The sequence below is a fragment of the Apus apus genome, chromosome 1 (assembly GCF_020740795.1).
Source record: "Apus apus isolate bApuApu2 chromosome 1, bApuApu2.pri.cur, whole genome shotgun sequence".
Lineage (NCBI taxonomy): Eukaryota > Metazoa > Chordata > Aves > Apodiformes > Apodidae > Apus > Apus apus.
In genome coordinates, this window is record NC_067282.1 from 164,866,185 (window position 1) to 164,888,702 (window position 22,518).

Sequence of the window (22,518 nt, forward strand, 5' to 3'; positions counted from 1 at the left end):
TAATTAAAAGCACATTATGGTATTGTTTCCCAAAATGCTCCCCATCTCTTGGTCAAAACAATTCTGCTTCATGGTGTATCTGTTTATTCAATTGTAATATCTGCTCAAGGGAGTGAGCCGGGCCTGGGACCGAGTGAGGTCCTGGGGGCTCTATAAAGGAAACCACTTTGTACTAGAGAACAAGGTTACAGTGAGGATTGTAAATGACTTCTTATAAAACCAGAACAAATTTACCTGAGGAAATCATATTGGTTGGTTTTGTTAAACTCTGTTTGAATTTGTTTATTTAAGGATTTTTTTAACAAATCTGTAACACCTGCTGTTTTTCTCTCAAATTCCTTCTGTCATGCTGTCAAATCCCAACAAATAAATGTTACTCCTTCATCAGACCTGACAATAATTACCTTTTTTCCTGAAGATATTGCTTAAACATGCACAGTATTGCAGAACATTTTTAATATGAACTTATTTCTTAAATCTTTCTTTCTTTATAGGCTTGTATAGATGATAACGTAGATATGGTGAAATTTCTGGTGGAAAATGGAGCAAATATTAATCAACCAGATAATGAAGGCTGGATACCTCTACATGCAGCTGCTTCCTGTGGATATCTTGATATAGCAGAGTAAGGCTTTTTCCTCTATTTTTGAAATACATATATTTTGCTAATGCATTGTTAGAGGTGCACTAGAAGCAGATGGCATTCATAAATTGTCTTTTTTAGTTTCCTCTAGGACGTGTAGTGAGAGAGAATGCTTTGTTGGTTGTGAAGTGTGCTGTGTCTAACTATTGGCGCATTGCGTTTTCTCTTTATAGCTTTCTTATATTGTGTCTTAGGTAGCTGTAAGATATAAACCTTTAAGACTGTTCATGACTGTCAGATGATGTTTAAAAATTACTTTATTCTGTAGAAAGGTTGTTATGGGGGGAGGGCACAGGGGGAAAGTTCAAACGTACATTTTATTTTTAGTCTGAAACATCTTCCTGGGTTTAAGTCTATATGTAGGATATTATTTTTGTAGTCGCATTTGCAGCCTTGAAACTTCTGTTTTTCAGGTGTGACATACAGTGGTGACTTTCACTAATTATTTTGGCTATGGAGCAAAATCTTAAGAGTTGAAGTTAGATGCCTGTTATGATATTAGTTGAAGCTTAGTCAGTACTAAATTTCAGGAATGGTTTTGTTGTTATTATTGAAGTGTTGAGGGCCACTGAAGATATGTTCAAATCAACTTTTTTCCAGAGGTTGTCTATTTTAACCTGAAGTAATTACTTATTTGATAAAATGTGTGGCATCTGTTGTTGAACATGGTATTCTTGCAGTGGAGAAAGTAATAGTTACTTTTTAAAGACTCTTTGGGTAAACATAGACTTCAGTAATTCTGCTAAACTCTGTGTGATGTCTGAACCAGTGTAAGACGTGTAAAATATAAAGTAGTACTTTATCACATAATTATGTTACTGTACTAATTACAGTGGTGAAAGATGGAAATTGTAAGTTTAGGGGTTTTGATTTAATTGCTTGAATTTCAAGGGAAAGGAAGAATTCTGGAGACTATTGTACATAATTTTCACTGGGAAAATTCTTTTTTTGGGTGTTCATAAAGTGAAGTGCTTTGTATATCCCTATTATAACTGGTACACTGTGTGACCACTAACTTCAGAAATCTGCCTTTCTGCACTGTGCAGATGCTTGATGCTGTAATCTCTCTTGCACACACACTGGGAGTGTTTACTTGTTGGCTATATTATGACAAGAATTTCCGTACAAACTGAGATAATACAAGCCTTTCTTCAGTTTAGTGGAGGCAAAACACCTGCCTTTTTCCACAATAGGAAATGTCTTGATTTGACATTGCAGCTTAATGTAGGCTGATGATCAGGAAAGAAAGAGCTCTATGTATGACTCTTGTCCACAAGACAGTTTTTCACTCTTGAGTATCTGAAATCTGTAATATTACTGAAGATTGTCATCTGTTTTTTACTCTGTGAGACTGGGACAGGACCTGTCTGCATATTTTCTCTAGATATCCCTTAAAGAGATGAGATTATTGGAATATAGTGGGTTGTGGGACATCTTAAGCTGTTGGTAGAGCAATGGTTTTAAAGGTGCAAGGAGTTTTGAAGATAAGCTGTTGAAACCTATTTCCACATAGACCAGAGAAGGGTAGCCTGACCTCAAAGGAGCATTATTTATAAGTTACGAGGCCCACAGTGTTTAGATTTTCTTCAAACTGCTTCTTCAGGAGCTCAGCTTCAAATAATTTACAAAACTGACAGCAGAATTTGCACCTGAGGCAAAACTGGGAGAAGACAAAGGATGATACAATAAATCACCAGAGGTCAGACATTTTATTTTTATTTGGGACACAGTACACACTGCGTCCAGCATCTGCTTTACTGGTGATGCATCTTTCTTGGGATAAGAATGTGTGCTTTTGTGTGCGTCTGTGGCAGAATTCGGTATGCTTCATTTTTTGCACTACATTTTCTGGTGCATGGAAGGGAGCTTTTAATTTGGGTAAATGATGGAGCTTATACATAGTTCTGAAAGGATAATAGTTAGTGGTTTGTCATCTTTCTGTCCATTATAATGACTGGCATTTTTGTACGGAACACGTTCTGTTCATTTCCCATCTTCTTGCAAGGTGCAAGAGAGAAGAGAGGGAATGGGTTCTAGTGTTTCCTAACTTTGTTAATGAAGGGGTGCAGGGGATCTCATCTGTGCTTCCTTTTCTGTTGCACAGCTCTATTACACTTTTTAAGTTGGAGACTCAGCAATCTCTTTCTGCTTCCCCTGCTGCTTAAGTCTTCTTAGGGCTTCCTTCAGATGTAAATAGCTGGAATTAATTTCTCTGCAAAATCTCCCAAACATGCCATTTTAGTTAATATATTCATTTTGTTGACATTGCTTATATTTTTGTAATTCCTAAGAAAAATATGGCATGATAACATGCTTTCATTATTTTAGGTTTTCATGTCTCAAAATCTAAAGTTATGTCTAAGAAAGCAATACAGCTAAGAGATGGGATATTTTCTGTTATGAAATGCATTTCTATGTTTAGAATGTAATTGAGGGATTTTTAGCACTAAGTGTATCCTCTGTATGTTGATTGTTTACCTTTCAAACTTAATATTCTTCATGTAAGTGTGTACATCACTCTCTAGACTTAAAAGAGGGGGAAAGAAAGCAGAAGTTCAGTTAACATTGCATAACTCTTGCATGATTCATCATTAGGGTTAGAGTCTATGAAATACAACTGAGGTGGGTTGTGTTGGAGTTTAAAAAAAAAGTTTAAAAGTTTTAAAGAGTGTATTTGAGGTGGTCAATGTACTTTCTTGTGGTTAATGTACTTTCTTACAGAGTGAGAAGGTTTCTGTTCAGACTGCTTTTATAATTGAATTAGTACACAAACCATCTCACAGTTCATCTGTTCTTTCCATTTGCTACTGACACCCATTTCCTATTTTCTACACTACATGAGAATGGCTGGGAGTCACTGGGTTAATACAGATCGATCCCTGCCTGTTTGATCAATGCATGTACCTTCCCATCTTGCTGTGCTTTCACTGAACACCTGAATCTCGTTCTCTTTATGTATGCATTTTTTCTGAGTAGCACGTGCTACTATTCAGATGTTCCTGGGTGAGTGAACTTATGCTGGAGATCTGGGAAAAGTACAGGATACCAAGGTGATAGGGAGCTTCTCCAAAAAAACACTGGGTATCTCAGGGAGACACCACTTCAGCCATGTTTTGGCACTAGTCCCATGCTAATTGCTAGTGGGCTGAGTGCATTTGTCACATGGCCCCCACCCGTCTGGGGTTTTATTTTGCTTTCAGTAACTGCACTGTCTCATAAATGGGCTTCTCACTGCAGGTGTATTCCCTGTCCCAATCACCTTCCGGTGTGTTCATCAGTTCTGTGGCATCTTCTTCCAACAGCATCCCCTGTTCCATTTCAGTTCCATTTCAGTTGCCTTCTCTTGGATATGCTTCTCATGTCCTCTAAAAAGTACATCTTCCAGTTTAAAAAATGTTAGTTTTGTGGAAACCCACTTCAGGTGAATACAGCAAGAGAACATAGTTTATTGTGATATAGTGTCAGCTGATTGCTGATGAAGAGTTGTGCTGTAAAAGCAAAAACTCTGCCTTGAACAGCAACGACTCCTTTTGTTTTTGTTGTTTCTGGGATCTGTAAAAGCTGGGAGTGCTTCAGCTTACTGGAAAGTCTTTTAATATTTTAATTTTTTAATTGCCTCCTTCAGTTAGTGTTCATCTAGTTTATGATCATGGGAATTAGCTTACAAGTAATTGCAATATGAATGCTTTAAATGAAAATTCTTTAAAATTGCCAAAACAGGTGTAATTTGTATAGAATGTTCTCAATACTTCATATGCAGAAAACTTTACACAAAGGAGCCTTTTTTTTTAATCCAGTATGTTAGTATGAATTTAAAAGTCAGCATTAAATGCTTTGAAAAATTATAGTTATGTGGAGAAAAACGGTAATGCAGGAGGACTTCAACAGAATTTTTGTGTGCATTCTTTAAGATGTTATTTAATGAGTAGGACCGTTACATTTAACTTTGTAAAACTCTTTGGGTATATATAATGATTTTTTTTTATCTAATAGATCTTTTCTACAGTTAAAAATCTTATATATTATTTCTGTATCAGGGTAAAAGCAAATTCCGTTTAGAATGCAAAAAATACAATAGAGAAGGAAAAAATATTGCAAAGTGGCATTTAAGAAACAGATTTTTTTAATGCTTACTTTTAAAAATTCTCTCTGCTTTGTATTGTACCAGGTTAATTTAAAATAAATTTGTAATGGTAGAATTTTATTTTCTGCTCAGGAATGAAAGTTTGTGTTAAAAATATATTTTCCTGTGGACTTTGTACCATATCTAGTTGTGAGTTTACAGTTGATATATTTTGAAACTTGTTTGGAAGCATTTAGAGGCTATAAAATAGTTATACTAATTGAATGCAAATGCTTTTTCGTCTTCACCAGAAAGTATGAAGTTGCATCTTTCAGGAAGTATAAGAAAAGCATTTTTCCAAAATAACATTGAAGTTAGTGACAAGTAATGCTTTTGTGCAAAAAAAACCAAAACAACAAGCACAAAAACAAGGGGGAGGGAGATGTCTCCTGAGGGAAAAATATTGTTTTCATACCTTCATGCAGTGGGTACTATATCTGAGTAACAGTTTGCCAAATGTTGCTTTAAGTGCTAAAATATCACATGGGTTTAAGGGTTGAGAAATCACTGAAGTTGAGTACATTAAAAAATGGAAATGTAGAATACGTAGATACAAATGGGATCTGGTTCAGAAAATCCATTAAGGGGGTTGGAGACTGGAAAGGTATTACAGGAAAAGTAGGATGTATTTGCCCCATTTTCATTCTCTTTGAAGAAAATGTGCTAACTTTTGGAGGCAGACTAGATGTTAAATGGATGTTTGGTGTAACTTAGCATGGTTGCTTTTATGTTTGGAGGCATGTTTGAAACATACAGTTACACATACAGACTTACAGTTTCAAACACCCTTTCAAAGTTTTAAAAACAAAAGCATATGTTTAGTTAGAAAGGAAATAACTTCTCAAGTTCAAAGCCTCCTCATTCAGTTAATTTAGGAGGAGAATAACAGCTTGACCAACTCGGCTGCTCTGAAATCCAGCTCATCAACCTGCTTTCCTTCCTGCCCAAAGTTTCCTATACTATATCCCTCCTTCCCCTAATATTTAAAGCAGACATTAGGAGACTTGTGTGTAACCTCTGCCTTGCTGCTGATGCCCATCTGTTTTTCCAGACTCCAAACACCTGAAAGTGAACCCAGCCAAACTAGTTTGCTGAAACCTCAGCAAACCATCATCCCAGGATATCTATTTTAGTAACAGTCCATTAGACTAAATGAGTGATTAACGTCTGGTGTACTGAGGAGAGACGGTACTCCAAACCTGTAGTTGGATACAGAGATGTTCAGTGATAGGTGGTTTGCTTACAGCTCTAATTGCCATGCAGGGATTGCTGCAGCTCCTGGGTGGTAGTGATTCCTGCCCATGGTACTAGGATGGGACCAGTACTCATCTGTCAATAGCCAGTAAAGGGAATTAAGTGCAGTTTCACAATATGCTCAGTGTGATCTAACTTGAGGCTACTGCAGAAATAGACAGTGACTCCCTTCTCTCCTTGGTTTTCCTTCCTGCAGATGCTCTTACCCCTTCTCTGGCATTATAATGATCACACAGCAATGTGGGAACTATGAGCTTAAGACTAACCTTCAGGGAGTTTGAAGGGTTTGCTCTCTTTTGGATCAGTAAGCTGGTCTGGCTTCCTAGCAGCAGTTGGCATAGACATGTGGGTATAAAGAAATGTCTGAGTGATTTTCAGACAAAGCTTGTACCTCTCTGATCAGAAGCCTGGCTATGGAGAGAACTGCTTCTGCTGAGGTGGAGTCCTCTCCTTCATCTCCCACTTCATGAGTCTGAACCAGCTGGTACTGCTGAATGTTCTTCCACAATACCTGAGGGTGGTGATGCCATAAAATATGTTTCATGGTAGTTGTTCCTAATCTGTTTCTCTCTAAGTTTTAATAAATTGATTATCTGGACCTCTTAGTTTCTGGAGTGTTTTTAATCAAAACTCTTTTGCTGTAGCCCATTCTAATCCTGGAAGACCAAGATATTATTTAGGGAAAGCAGACTGATAAAAATGTTGGCAGTGGCTCCCATGTCCTTTAGCTTTGTTCCCAGTTTTGTTTTAATTGAGTAAGAAGTGATGTTATTAGTGATACATTCAGAAATGGATCTTTGGAGAATGATGAGAAGTTTGGATTTGTGAACAACAAAGTGAAATTGGTGGTTTCATGTAAATATATCCCATGTAAACTGACAGGGGTTCGGTCTGACAGAGGTGCTATAAGGTGAGCGAACATTTTTGTCAGGATTCAAGATGTTCCTTGAAAAGACTCAAGGAACTGTTAACTAGAGGAGTAGAATTAAAAGGAAAAAAGACCAAAGATGGAACTTGATACAACCCACTCAGGAGATGAGAAGAGGACTTCAGAAGGATATATTATAAAACAAGCCATGTGACAAAATAAAAGCCAGGAAAGATTTATTCCCAGCCAAAGAGGAACAGCTCTTCTAGAAGAATGACTGACTTCTTACAAGTTGACAGTGGTAAAGATGCAGTGTTTGTTTTGAGAGCTGTGAAAAGGTCACTGCAGGCTTTGGAATATTGTTTCAGTTTAATTAGTTTCTATTTGCTGCCTTGGTTCTTTCTGGAAGAACAGATGGGAGAGAAAATATGCTAGTGTGGTAGTCTCTGCACCCTCTGCCCCAAATCAAAGTGGGATGCTCATTCTTTATCAGCAACATAGAATTTCTTCCTCCTCCAAACTTGTATTAGGCATCTGCAAGGATAAAGCTAAATTCCATTAGAGAAAATAGTGGAGAAATGCGGAGAACAGTGAGCTAGTATCAACTGGCATTTTCTTTTATGAAGATGTACGGTGGCAGTGTACTGTTGTCAGTGTTTTTTGCTGCATGTATGTACATCCGAATAATAATGAAATACTAATTAAGTTGTTTAGGTTGATGGTGAAATTCCATTTTTAAAATCTTGTCATTATGTGGTCGAGTATGATCTTTTCTACTGTGTAGCTGTGATCTGATGTTTGGATAAAAACCAGCTGGCAGAAGTACACAGTAAGATACGGTTGATGGGTTGGAGGAAATTATAGGGTCCAACTGATTTGATACATGTTTGTCCAACTGAGGGAGTCTAGGGGAGCTGGTCACTCCAGGATGTGCAAAGACTATATGCTCTATAGCTGCCTTCTTCCTGTTGGATTACTCAGTTCATCTCCACTTGTGACCCTAAATATTTGTTAGTAAGAATGTTGTTTCTTTTCTTCTAAGGGTAAATCTAGTAGACCTTTACGTGCAGCTGTATCTTCTTCAGGGACATTCGATTTAGTGGAAAGTATCTTTTTTTCTTCTAATATGCTTAAGCAGTTAACTGGATCTAATGAAAGTGAAGTGACTGATGCTTAGTGTAAAGCTCAGAGCACTCTTAATTTTTGGCTGAAAAAGAATTTGAAAGCGCAGCTCATGTCCGAAAAAAGCACTCTGCTTTGAGAAGTGATGTGCATAGGCAAGATCTTACTTCTTTATCACAGTGCATTGGTTTTATTGGTATTCTGAGAACAATTTAAAGTAGCTGTCTTGCCTGTGAATTCTGAAGTGGAATGCAATACATATAGAAGAGAAGACATATGGAAGAGTGATACATATGGAAGCCTGGGACTTGGGTACACTCCTGAGAAAAGTAGCACATGAGGTCCTCCCTAGATGATGGCTTGTAACTGCTCATTGCCACAGATCAACTCCTATTTTTTAGGTATGACTGGAACATGGGAGTTGAGCAAGTGCTTTGGTAAGTATGGGATACTGTCACTTGCAAGGACCTCATTAAGAAATTAAAAATTACTGTTTTAGACACAAGCAGCATTGGATTTTCCTAGACCATGGAATCTTTAATTATTTGTGTCATTGAATACTGAATATAGTACTTATTCAGTCATCTAATATAAAAATAATGTAATTCATAATAAAGTTGATGTTGAGTGTAATTTTCTAGGAGAACACAGGTGTGGTGCAGATTCACCTCCGTGCATCTCAGTTTTTATTTCAGCTTTTACTTGACTGTTCGTCTCTGTTGTGAATTAAACCCTATTCTGCCACATACAGTAGACTTTCTAATGATAATGAAAGCAACTTATGACCTACTTACCCTTTCTTACAGCCCTGTCTTTTGTTGGATATTCTAAACTACGTCATCTCAGTGCAAATGATCCTAATCTGTGTATTTTTCTAGTCTTATCCCTGGCTGAGGCAGGATAAAAGCTTCTTGAATTCTTCTGAAATCTGTGTAAATATAGTGTGGTATCCCTGGAGACTTACGGCTGGTGTGTATTTATGAGAGTCAGTTATTTAGATACAATTCAGTTACTAAGACACAGAAATGTAGGGTTTTTTTATAAACAGAAGGTATGGCAGGAAAAAGTATAAAAAAGGAATTACTTGAAACTTCTTGATAACAGAAGTAGTACTGCTTATCAAAAATGAATAAAGAGTAAGAGTTTCTATTGGAATAAACATGCTTTCAAGGCAGTTCAGAGTGGACTGGATAGGTAAACAACTGCTATGAATTACAGATGGCTGATACCCAACAATGGGTCACACCACGTTCAGTACTACTGAGTGATGCTAAAAGCTGCACTGTGGTAGCAATGTTGCTTTGTAGAGAGATCTGGTCACTATATTATTGCATAATATAACTACAAACAAGATAAGTTCTGTGATGTAGTGATCTGTGCTAATATCAGTTTAAGCACAGTAAAAAGTTTATCTTGGTTTAAATTTTTCTGATATTCATGCCAACATGTGGTTGTTGAAGGAAAATAAGCTTGTTAAGTTAGGTCCACAATCACAACTTCCTCAGAAACAGAAAGTATTATTTGTGGTGCTACTATAGCCAAATACAGCAATGCTGCTCTTGGCACAACATAGGACAGATGGTGAGCAAATGGTGTGGTCACCTCTTGGTGAGGAATGAGCTGAGGAAGGTGGACAGCAGCATGATTTTCTTTCTTCATCCTCCTCCTCTTCTTCCTCCATGCTGTTGTTTTCAACCAGTGTAACTCAGTCTCAGGTATTCACCTTGACAATACATCAGTAAATCACCACACATGGTTGGAGGCTTTTTAGAGGAAAGCATCCTGAGCACAGAGAACATCATGAGCTGGGGTTACTGTATGTACTCTTCTTGCACCTGCAAAAAGATATTTTTCAAGCTTAGCCTTCACTTTTGCACTGTAGGGTTTAGACTTCAAAGTAAAGGACTGTAACACTTGTTCACAAAGTGCATAATGAAATTAATATTTGATACATAATTAAAAATGCTTCTTGTTAGACTTTATTTCTTTCCTGCTTGAAGGAAAGAGTGCTCTGTATTCACCCTGGTGTTAGCAGGCTCCAGTTCTTTTTTTTCTTTTTCCTTTTTTTTTTTTTTTTTTTTTTTTTGTTTGTTTGTTTGTTTTTGTTTGTTTGGTTTTTTTTGTTTTTTGTAAATAGGTTTAGGTTATAGCATATGTTTCCCTATATAGCTTTCTTCACATTTCCTGCTTTGCTCTTCTCAGTCACTGTTTACCTTCACCTAAACACTACTTTGCTACTTCTCATATGTCTTTCCTCTATATGGATATGGTAAAATACGAAGGCTTAGCTTCTTTTCACACGCTGCAAGTAGGAATTTTTCCTGTTCCATCTTTGCACAGTTAATCTTTAGGTGTCCACCTACATACAAATATTTCTAGCGCTTATTGCTGGCTTTTTTCAGAGGATTTGTGGAACACAGAAGGACTGAGGGTAACCAGATACTGTTATCTACACTGTTTCTTCTATGCTTCTGCATACCAAGAAGGAAAACAGATGTGATTCTAGTTACTGTGCTTCTTTGGGTGTACAAGTTGCAGTGGAGTCTAGGAACAGCCAGCTCTGTGCAGAGCACAGTGATGTGTTGGTACGTAGCTGAGTGTTGGCTTCAGAAATATGTTTTTCAAATAGGTATACTAAGTAGTTTGGTAGAAAATGCTGTTTGCATAGGGGGAATTTTTTTTCTCATCTCTGTGGCATGCTACTTTGATATTTTTCCAGAGTATTTGACAATTTTGAAGCAAAGATGTGTCCCTGTCCGAAATGCCTTTAGTAACAGATTCATGAGGGAAAATCAGAAGCTTGATTTGCTGTTATATAAAAAAGTTTTTTCAAACTTTTTTACATAATTTAGAAAAACACATATGCTAAAATCTGGATTAGACTGGTGAAAATTGAAAAGAAATGTCACTTCCTATTTGCTTAAAATAATTTGGCCTTTTGTTTCTCAACTATATTCTTTTTTTTAACATCTCTAGCTGAAGTTCTTAGCTCTGCAAGAGGAAACAATATATTTCACCTCAGATATCTTGTTGATATCAGCTGTCTTAAAATCATCCCTCACATATTTTAGGAGAAATAATTATATATTTTTGCCAAATAATCCTAATTGGCCTTACTCAACTTGGTGTTTTATGTAGCTGCTGTCTGATCAACACTGCTCATAGGGGAGGCATTCCTATTTATGTGCTGCAGTGTTTTTTTTCCCCAATAAATATGTGAGTGAGAAGCTTCTGGAATTTGCAAAGAAATATAACCTTAAAAATGCCTGAGGTTTATCGTTATTTGATTTTAATTTAAATACCATCACAGAAACCTTATCTTATGTCTATCTGTATTGCATTTTAAGTGTTCAGAGGCAGAAGGTTGAGGCACAACAGCAACTGACAGCAGAGTGCCAGAATCAGATGTCCCTATGAGTTTGACTTTGTTGTTTTTCAGGTAATTTGATTTCTTCTACATCTGTCTTAAAATTATGCAGGAGAAAGTATTCTTGGCCCAATTTAAAATTGTACCATTTTGTTTCCAGTATTGAATATGCAGCCTTCATTTTCTTCTGTAAATCATAGATTCCGGAGAAAAGACAACTGCAGGAGTACGTCAGCTGTGGAGAAGAGGGAACAAGGGAAATTTTCTGTAGGTTCTCACCAAAGAGGGTGAGGAGATCCCCCCTGTGCAGCATGGGGCAAGCAGGGCGCCTCAGTGCCTCATACGACCTGTGAGCCACCTGCCCCATGTTGCACACATTTTAATTCTCTCTACCAAATACTTACAAGGGTTGCTGTATATATATCAAAAATAGTGAAGTTACTAATTTTTATCATTACATTTACATTGGTTTAGAATGACGTGTTTAAAACTGAGCATAACAGTGTGTGGGTAAATGAGAGAGTATTTGAGGGGTGACTGGGTGCTGGCTCTTTTTTATTCAACCAACTCGACATTTTCCTTTAAACTTCCCCACTGACACAGGGGTGAAACCCACCATCTACAGTTTTTTTAAAAAACAGCTGGGTTTAGCTGAAATTGAAAACTAGTTAAAACCTGTTGAGAGACTGGTTGTGCTGTTGGTTGGTGCCCCTGCTAGCAATTAAGCCATGTTTTCCTGGAAGGCCACAAAAAATCAAAGTGTAGGCCAAGTTGCTAGGTAAAATTTTAACTTTAGTTCCTGAGCTTGGTTTTGGTGTAAACTGTTTGGCTCTTCTATAGTAGTCTCAGAGGATTGTTATTTTTTGAGATACTGAGCTTCCAACCCTTTATGAAAGGTATTGAAATGTATTTTTCATAAAACTATATGAGAAATTTTTGGTTTCATAGTAATTGTAGAAAAATAAACATTTTGTGGTTTTTTTTCCAAGATTGCTAATTTCATTCTATGATAGATATTAAGGAATATACAGCAGTGATTCCTAAAAGACAGATTCCAGATACAAGTGGTTTTGTCTTCATAAACTAATGGTATCACAAAGCAAACCTGTTCTTCCAGTTTTTGCCAGACTGCATAATATTTGTCATGGAAACATTTGGGCAAAAGTATCAGGAATTATTTTATTTTAATTTCTTTTCCTGCTCCTGTCTTTCCTGGTGTTTCTGGGATGCAGTTTCCTATACTTAGACCACAGGAGTGTCTAAAAGAGGTACCTTTAGATTCAATATCAGTACTTGAAAGCTTTAGCATGGTCAAGCTACTGATTCATTCTCATTTATCTACATTTTGAATGAACACCTACCAGAATATTTTATAAATTATCATTGGGTTTTCTGAATTATTCTTCTGTAGCTGTCTGTTGGATGTGGCCATTTTGCAACAAGTGAATTACAAAAGACACAAATTTACATGCTATGTCAGATGGTTTTCTAAGTGAGTGACGGTGGGAGTTCTGTATCTTTTTACTTTTCCACTGCATCCAAGTTAGGAAAAAGCACATTTTTCTGACATGGTGCCGAAAAGCATAGTTCTGGACTTTTTGTTACACAGCTCCAATTTCTTTTTCACCAAACACATGTAGCTGTATCAACTGAATACCAACTGATTAAATGAAAGTTTTTACCTGCTTTAGAAATATGAAATTTCAAGAAAAATCATAGAATCATAGAATGGTTTGCATTGGAAGGGACCTTAAACATACTTAATTCCAACCCCCTTACATGGGCCTCCCTTACCCCATTACACCTCCCACTAGACCAGTTTGCTCAAAGCCCCATCCAACCTGACCTTGAATGCATCTGGGGATGGGGCATCTACAGCTTCCCTGGGTAACCTGTTCCAGTGTCTCACCACCCTCTCAGTGAAAGTAACAGGAGATTAGAAGGTAACACCTGCTTAATAAAGAGAAAATGCAAGCAATTATTTCCCCCTTTCCCCCCCCCCCCCCTTTTTTTTTTTAAACATGGATGACTTTAAAAAATACACATACATACCTACACACAGTAATACAATGTTGCATGTGAAGACTTTAGTATATGGTACCAGAATAACTGAAATGTCAAATACACCCATGTTAAAGTCATAGTATAAATTTAACGTTTAGCATGAAGTACAGTTTGTTTGAAAAGTAGGTATTTTAAAAAACAATAAAATCTGATTTTTAGAATTATTCTGGTACTAGCTTCTGCTCAGCTGTGCCTTACAAACTCAGAACATCGTTCTCTTCGTCTCATTTACCAAATCTGTTTCCTTTTTATGTGTGATGCAGAGTCAAGTTATCTACGCATCTGAAACAATTGCTCTTCTTTCCCTTGGTAGTCCTAGGGTTCCTAATTAAATCTACAGTCCTGTAGGCACCAGGGTGACTTCATGCACCATCAGAACCCTGTCATTGCTTTGCTGAAACTATTTTTACTGTCAGTGAAAATAAACAAAGGCGTGAACTTTTTCAGGACACTGAACACTTTTGTTACTGAATAATGTGGAAAACAGAACAAACATGGATTTCATTACCAGGCTTAAAAGGTGTCTTTAAAACAGTTGGCTTTTGGATAATTTGATTTATACTCAGTACTGCTCTTTGACTATTCATTTACTTGAGGAGATCATTAATAATTTTTTGTATGGGGGGTAGCAGAGGGAAGGCCTTGTTTGAGTCACTGAAGGAAGGTTGGGAAAGGACCATTCCTCACTTTCCTGGCAAGGAGCATGCTGCCTTTCATGTTTCTGTTTCTCCTGTCCTTTTAAATCCTGTGAACTTGGGGCAGGTTCACCCATTCTTCCTTTACTGACCCAGGAAAACCAAGGCCCTGTAAGCATGTGTGATAGGGAACTCAGATAACTACTTCTCTGGCCCTACTAATCTCCCCAGCTCTACTGATCTGATTTTGGTCTGCAGTAGCTTCATTTTTTGAGTCTATTAAAAAACAATTCTATCATGTTGTTGTTCACATATCTGAATAATAACCTCCTGAAATGTATCTGAAATTCTGCACTTTCTTATGGTTTGTTCCTTTCCTCATGTCTGTAAGTTACTGGTCTGGTTGACCAAATACGGCTACTTCAATGAGAAAGGAATTTCCTTACAAAAGTAGCCTAATTTTTCCCTATGGGGAAACAGGTTAAAATCCGTTTTTTTAAACATCACTTTTTCCATGCCTATATTAGAAAAAACAGATTGAAAGAGCATCAGTGTTGACTTGGGATTTTTTTAATGAACATATTTTTGCCAGTGATTGACTTTTGTTTTGAATCAACATTTTGACTTTGTAAGAAAGTCCCTTTTCCCTGCTGCTGTTTTTGCCTGTTTAGCAGACACCTTGCATAGCAGTTATCTGATCTGTAACCTGGAAGGATGTGTCGCTGTTAAAACAGCACAACTGTTATTGCTGAGAAATGTTGTTAGTTTGTATTCAGTTTTCATTCTCAAAGAAGTTAAACCTTTGGAGAGAGGGAAGAGTCACAGCAATACTCTTTTAAGAGGAATAGGATAAAATCAGCACCATATACCAGCATCGAAGTTAGTGGTGGCAACTGATGATGCATATCCCAGGAGATACGGTTACAGTTCTGGGAATTCATTTCCATTTTGTGATTTGTCAGTTCTTACCTTTTCTTGATGTAGTTAAAAAGGTGTAATATCACGTGTTATTTAAATCATACATCAAAACTAGAAATGTATGAGAGTACTGAGTTACTGAATAAAGAGAAGGAAAATATGATCCTAGATCTGGAATCTGTTATTGTAGTTGGCAGTACTTAAGCAGGCATACTTTAAAGCATTTGTATTAGTGTTGGATTAATTTTTTGATTGGCTCCTGCATAATTCGAAATTCTACGATAATGAGGTTAAGAAAGCACTTTTGATTTCATACCCATTACTGAATGAATTACTAGTTCTTCAGGTCTGAGTATTTCCCGATTGTTTATTCTCAATAACTTTATAGGCTTACGGTTTAATACAATGAAATAACTTAATACTTTTGTGACTTATTGTTGGAATTGATCCATTTGACTTAACTGGAAGTTCAGAAATAAACTCTACTTAGTCTGAATTGTTGGCTTCTGAGACAGTAGGTACTTTAATTAAAAAAAGTGGTTTGTGGGGTTGGAATAGAGTGCAAAGCACTGCTTCCTTTCTCTGCCTCACCTCTGTCTTCACTAAAAGCAGACCTTCTGAATACTTAGGAGCAGAGGTGATTCTGAATTTATTAGCTTTTGGAAGTTGCCTCAGAGACCAGGCGTCATCATTCTGGCAAAGTGTAAAAACATGATGAACCACTCAATTTGGAAGTTTTAGGAAGAACAGCTCAATATGAGGAGCTCATGGGAAATCAGTGATTCAGCCCCTGTTCACCTTGTGTTCACTTTTGTTCATCATCTAACTATTTTCTTCTTTCATCTCTTGCAAGTATGTATTTAAAAATGTCAGAGTCTTTGTGGCAAACTAACAGCAAACAGAGGGCTATTTGTATACATGAGTATTATGAAAAGACATACATGTATTCAAGGATTAATAGGGATTGTAGACAGTCATGAGGTTTTTTACTTCTACCTAATACAGGTTTTTCTATTAATTGTTGATGTGTGCCTTTATATACCCATTGTATATTATATCCTAGTGGCTGCTATTTTTTTGCATTAGATTTACTATGTTGCTTACAGTGTTTTTCTATTGGCAGGTATTTAATTAGCCAAGGAGCACATGTAGGAGCTGTAAATAGTGAAGGAGACACTCCATTAGATATTGCTGAAGAAGAGGCAATGGAAGAGCTGCTTCAGAATGAAGTAAATAGACAAGGTAATTTTTAATATGGAAGGGTGGTTTTGTTTACTGGACACTAATTATATTTTTTAAAACTTTTGCTAAATGGTTTAGTCTTGCTCTGGCACGGGTGTTGGACTCTATGATCTCCAGAGGTCACTTCCAACCCCTAATCTTCTGTGATTCTGTGATTGTCTGTTTTAAAGTAACTAAATTTTTTTCATAAAGAGAATTGTCAATACAATGTGCAGTGCTGAAACTGTCTTCTAGATGTTTTTACTCAGCCCAGCCTCTTGTGAAGAAAGAGGACAGAAGTCCTATGTTCACTAAACACAGTTTAGGTGGTCTTCAGATACTATGGGTGATATTCAGTGTATCTGGGATATGGACTGCTATATCCCAGCTTTAAACTATGTCTAAAGAAATTCGTGCCTTAGAGAGGAGAGAAATAAGCACTTTTAGAGTGACTCACATGTCAGTTTTAGGATGAGGTGAATCCAGCCATAAGGTACAAGGAAGCCTAGAATAATTAAAACAAGAGTAAACAACTATACTGTACCTTGTAAATCCCCCTTTATGTCAAGTTCTGACCTTTTGAATGCCTGTCTAGAATGCCAAATGTCTGAAACTACTCCTTGGCATAGGGAGTCTTAAGATGGCCCTTGTTTTAGGCCCACGAACCTATTATGAACCCTTAAGTTCCTCCCGGCTTTGTGTACTCTTCCAAGAGCACTATATAGATAGCAAGTTTTGACAGTATAGTTTAAAAATGTATACCCTAAATTTATCCCTCTTGCTCCTACAAAAAATTGCTAGTACTGGCAGTGTTGTCTTTACAAGAGAAACTGGCCTTTGAAAAAAGCATATTAATTCATTTTTTGCTGTTTTTTCCCCTCCTTACTCTGCTGTTTTCCATGGTCTGGTCCTCAGGTGGGTTTTCCAGTGAAAAGTCTTTGAAAGTTCCTGTTTTTTTCCATTCCACAGAGGAAAGAATATTCATTTGTTGTTGACTAAACATCGTGAGTCCAACAGAAAGGCACTGCTATTCCAGAACTCCCAGTTCAAGAACTTGGATGATGTGGTCTGAGTTGTAATGTGTTGAAGGAAGATAACATTCAGAATAAAGATGGAGCCCTTGGGGGTGGTCCTAGGGGACTGCATCTCCATTATTCCTAGACCCCTGCCTACCTCTTAAAAGGCTTCTTCCTCCTTGAAAAGGTTACCTTTTTTTGTAGTATTGAGTGTATCTCTCTGACGTGGACTTAAGTAACTTAACAGTAAACTAATAATTGCTTCAGGCTTTGCCCTGATTAAATTTGTATGGTTAAGCCTGTTTAATGCCCAAAGCAAATGGTAAAAAGAAAGTGGATGACATGATAAGCAGGGACATAAGAGGTATCTACTGATATACAGAAGTAGACTGATTTGACAATGGGTTTTATTGAATTATTTAGTGGTGTTAATGGAATTTTGACTAAAAGGTCTTATTGTTAATACACAAAGAACATCAGACTAGGTAGCTGAAAATACTTCTTTTTGTCTGTACTGGCATTTGTCTGTCTTAATTACTTGGGAAAAATACAGTTGTTCTCTTTTCTAGCAGTACTGTCAATCTTAGCTGGAGAGTTGCTTCTGGAATGTTCCTCAGTCTAAACTCTTCAAGGTTGTTTTTGAAATGTGTGACTTTACTGATGTGCTACAAAAATTGACTGTAGTGGTTCTATATAAAATTGGCATTATTTGGGAAAAGAACTCTTTCAAAATCTCTTACTTATACGTAAAATTATTTTTTGTTAGTGTATATTTTTACAATGCCGTGATTCAACATTGCACACTAATTTGTATTCTTTTGCAAATTCAATTATTTTGAGCAGCCCAATTGTAAAATTAGCATTAGCAACCTAAACTAAATGACACAATGTGCATAAAATTTCAGTGTGGTTTACAATATAGGTTTACAATAAGTTGTCTATGGTTCTGTCTATAAGTCTGAGAAGAATGTAGATGTTCCCACACTGTAGATGTTAGCTTCTAAAGGGATAATTAAGGTTGTTTTAAAATGCTAAATTTCACTTTCTATAGAAAACCTATTTTCCAAGCCATTCCCCTTACATTTTTATGTCAGTTGACTTGTTGACTAGCTACAGGATTTTCAGAAGACTGATGGTCTTCCTCAGATGATCTGAAAAATTTATTGGTTGAACAAGGCACCATGTCAGGTGAGAAATAACTTGCTAGAGCTATGCTTCAGAGTGGTTTGACCTCCCTCCGTGGAGAACAGGAAGTGGATCCTGTACTGAAGAGTAACCACACTGTTAACACTCCTGACAACATTTCTGCCTTTGTACTCTTAACAGGACACTGAAGCCTAAGGTTCATATATATATCTCTATATAACCCCTATATATATATATTTTTTTATGTATATTTATTTACACAGACACATATATAAATGCATTTGTGTATATGTATTCTACTTACTTTGTTTTGCAGTTAGACCACTTAGAGTTTCAATTTCACAGAAGCAGGGAAGAAGACATGCAGCATCCCTCCTGAATTTGGCTCTGAAGGTGTAAGGACTAAGGGGTTTTATTTGCAGGGATGAAATTATACAAAATATTTAGTGATTGTGGGTGAGAACAGAATAAAAAGGTTACAAATCTGGATGTGAACTAGTAGTGTGCATCTAGCTATGTCACAAGACAGTTGTCTCAGCAATTTAAGGTTTTAATCACATGCTTTTGATGGCATCCTTAATTTGCAGATAAAGCTAATATTATATACAGAATGATTATTTAGCTATTATCATGATCACTTGGAAAGTGCCTAATTGTGTGTATGTTGTGGCTAGAGAAGTTAATAGCTCTAAAATAGGAACTTAATTGTTTATCTTAATGTGGAATCACTGCTGATGCATTGCGACAGTTTCATCTTTGACTGTATGTGTGGCTGACTGCAATTATCCCTTCAGCTTTCACATTGCTCCTCATATAACATAAAACAGTGCTGCAGTTTTGATAATGTAGGTTAACTGTGGGGTCTGTGAAACGATCAGCCCTGTCTCCGTGTTACTGGTAATAGAAGTTCAGCCTATTTCTTTTAAAAATAAACAAACCTGGGTGCCAAAACGATCTTACCTCTGTGAAAGTAAAATATGCAGCATGAAAATTAAGTAGGGGGTTTTGTAACATTCTTGCCTTGCAACCTTTTCCAAGTGTATTTATTCCTACATTCATTATAGTTTCATTTTTGTGTTGTTTAATTAATGCTGTGATTATGGCTTCCTACATAATGGCATCAGCAGAGTTATTTGGTGGCAAAAGATTGTCTGGAGAGATCAGTGAGATTAATTTTGTATTTCAGATATGTTTAAGTCATGACATTTGATATTTGTTTCTGGTACGATCTGAGGAGAATCACCATGTTAGCTTACCCTTTCTGCTGCTTTCGCAGACCTACAGTCATTGTAAGAAAGTTCAAACAGAGCCTTCCAGTTGTGCAGCTCTTCAGCCTTCTACAGATCATCAGTTTGTTGCAGTTATGCCCAATTTTTACAAGTATTGAATTATATTTTAAGGACATGTCAAACTACAGGACAAAAAATGGTAGCCTCTGGAGACACTAAATTCACATAAATAAGCTGTAGAATACAACACGGTTTACATGACGTTAAAGGCTTAAGAAAAAAGAAGGCTCTGCAGTGTTCACTCATCCTGTTTTAGTATTCAGACTCCAAAGTCTGACCTGTCTAAAGAGAAGATAGTAGTTCAAATTAATCTCCTTGTTTTGCAAGTTCTGTTGTAAGGAGTGTTGGACGTGAAAGAAGAGGGCTTGTGTAGTACTGTTATCCAATATCAGTCTTTCTGCAGTTACTCTGATCTCGATATGCAACACTTCTAAATTGTGTCCCTCAGTTCAGGCATCTTTTCAGATGTCCTCTTGTGTGGGCCACAGATCCCTAGACAAGGTCATTTCTCTTCTACTGAGCATATAGGAAGACCATGTTCGTGTAATGGACCGTGCAGGAATTCAGAGCTAATGGACTAGCTATCCTATAAGTGAAGCCATAGCACTCTGATAGTAAGGAAATGATTTTTGTACCCTAATTGTCAAAGGGGAATTATTGGCTTAATTATTTTTTTAAGCTTAAAACCTGCGTTAGTTTTACATTTTGTGGGAAGCTAAATTACATATATGGTCAGGTAAGGTATGAAGATTTTTTTGCCATAGTTATGAACACTTCACAAATAGCAAAATTACATGTTTTATGCAAATTATTCCACAGTGGTGCTGAGCAGCTATTCTCTTTGCACGCCATGTGTTCTAATTATTTTGTGTTACACAAAAAACTTCTCTAAGGACCTGTTTTGTTAGTTCTCCGTGTGGCTAATACCTTTTACATTAACCAGCCCTATGAATATAGGTGCCACTGCAGTCCACACAATTGTTGATCTGCATTAAAATATTATTTACAGTTTATTGATATGATTTCTTAGTGTTTCAGTGTATCATAGCTGTGGAAGTTGTCTTTTGCAAATAGTGTGGAGTTTTCATTTGCACTAGTGAAAATTAGTAGACTTGAAAGACATGTGGCTTTTGTCCTGGCTAGCCCTGGCCGGTTTTAAATGTTGCCTTTTCGCAGGCCTGGAGTAGGGTTAAGTAAAATGGTTTGGAAGCCATTTTTTAGCTGTTTATCATCAGATGTCCCCTTAAAATTATTTTTAACTGCTTAAGCAGTTATTTTGAATTGTAGGAAACATTCTCAGGAGGTGAGTTAGTAGAGAGAGGTGACGTGAGGTAAATCAGGAGTTCATGATACAGCGTGATAGCTATTCAGTAACTGTCAGCAAGATCACTTCTCTTTTTCCAAGGAGAAACAAATGTTCCCCATTCTTAATTATAGGTAAGTGTAACGAGACTCTCTTGGATGTATTGCTTAACTCAGCTTTGTTTGTGTGGATAAAATGTGAACTATTACATTTGTATATAAACATTCTCTGCACGAAGTAAAAAGTGGGTTGATCTTCCATGCAGTATCTATGAAACATGCCTTTATATGGCTGAGGAGTCCTGAAACAATGATTCAGCATTTAAATTTATGCTGAATTTCATTGAATGCCCACTGAACGGCACACTGTTTTCAGACCTGTTTGGAACTGTTGAATAACATTTGTTGATCAGAAAAAAAAAGTGAAAACTTTTAGCAATACGTTACTAATGATTTAAGAAGCTGTTAGACTGCCAGAGAGTTCAAGCGTATTGGTGTTGTGAGGGAATACTCCGGCTGAAGTTGAGCTGGGAGGCAGCGCATTGCCATCTATGGGCCGTGTGAGGAAAGTGTTGGAAGCAAATGAGGAGCAGTCTCTTTTTCCCTGATATCTTAATAGTCTGCAAAACAAAAGCAAGGAGAAAGGTCCATACAAGGTATAATAAAGGCTGTTTACATTCCATTTACTGTAGTTAATAATGGGAATTGTATTTAGGTTGTCTCAGAGATCAGCTTTTTTTTTCTATGACACAAAGTTCAATTCCTGTTTTCATTCCAGTTATTAATGCAAGATGTTTTATGTAGATTGGCAAGATTCTCCTACTTTGTTCTGTTGAGATATGGTCAGAAATCTACTCTTGTAACATTCTTGGTGCAGCTATTAGTCCTCTGCAGCCATTGTATCTTGTTTGGGCTTCGGAAATGTAATAATTTATGATATTGATAGAAGTCTGTATTCAGTATTAGTTACTTTCTCTGCAAAAACGTTGCTATTTTGACATAATTCTCTGTGTTTTTAGGCATACCTGAAAAGTATGCTTAGATGTAAACTGTTAGAAGTTCAAGGTCAGGGGCTGGGAGGAAGTTTTCCTCTCTTTTTGTGTATACAAAAGTGCCTCAGAATGACCAGCCACACACACGTGCCATTTTACACTGGTAGGAGTTTACGTCAGATTCTTCAGGTGGAGAAGGTTACTCATGCTGATAAGGATTCACAATTAGACCTCAGGCAGTCAGAATGGGGATGCACGTAATGTGACTAAGAGTTGATGTATAAACTGTTTATTTGTGTAGTAGTGTTTTGAAGGCAACACTGACATATAAATGACTATACTCTAGAGAATTATTTTCCCAGGATCTGCTCATGTACTCTGCTGTGTCGCTCTGAAAAGGCAAGCAGATGTGAAGGCCCGAGAAAGATAAGAGTTTACAGTAGTTCACACATCAATATATAGCAGCCTTCTGGAGGAATGAGAATCCATGATTATCAGTATATTATTGGTTCAAAGTTCCTGGTTTTTGTTCTTCATATCTGTCAGAGTTATAAAGAT

At 36.9% G+C, this 22,518-nt stretch overlaps 1 protein-coding gene across 5 annotated transcripts in view; it reads left to right on the forward strand.

Moving 5' to 3' along the window:
• The window catches only part of PPP1R12A (protein phosphatase 1 regulatory subunit 12A), a 120,676-nt gene that overhangs the window by 48,759 nt on the left and 49,399 nt on the right, over positions 1-22,518 (forward strand). For all 5 annotated transcript variants that reach the window (XM_051610032.1, XM_051610072.1, XM_051610062.1 and 2 more), the window contains exons 2-3: positions 495-625; positions 16,118-16,236. In XM_051610032.1, coding sequence (XP_051465992.1) covers positions 495-625; positions 16,118-16,236 — 250 coding nt within the window. The remainder of the gene's footprint in view (positions 1-494; positions 626-16,117; positions 16,237-22,518) is intronic.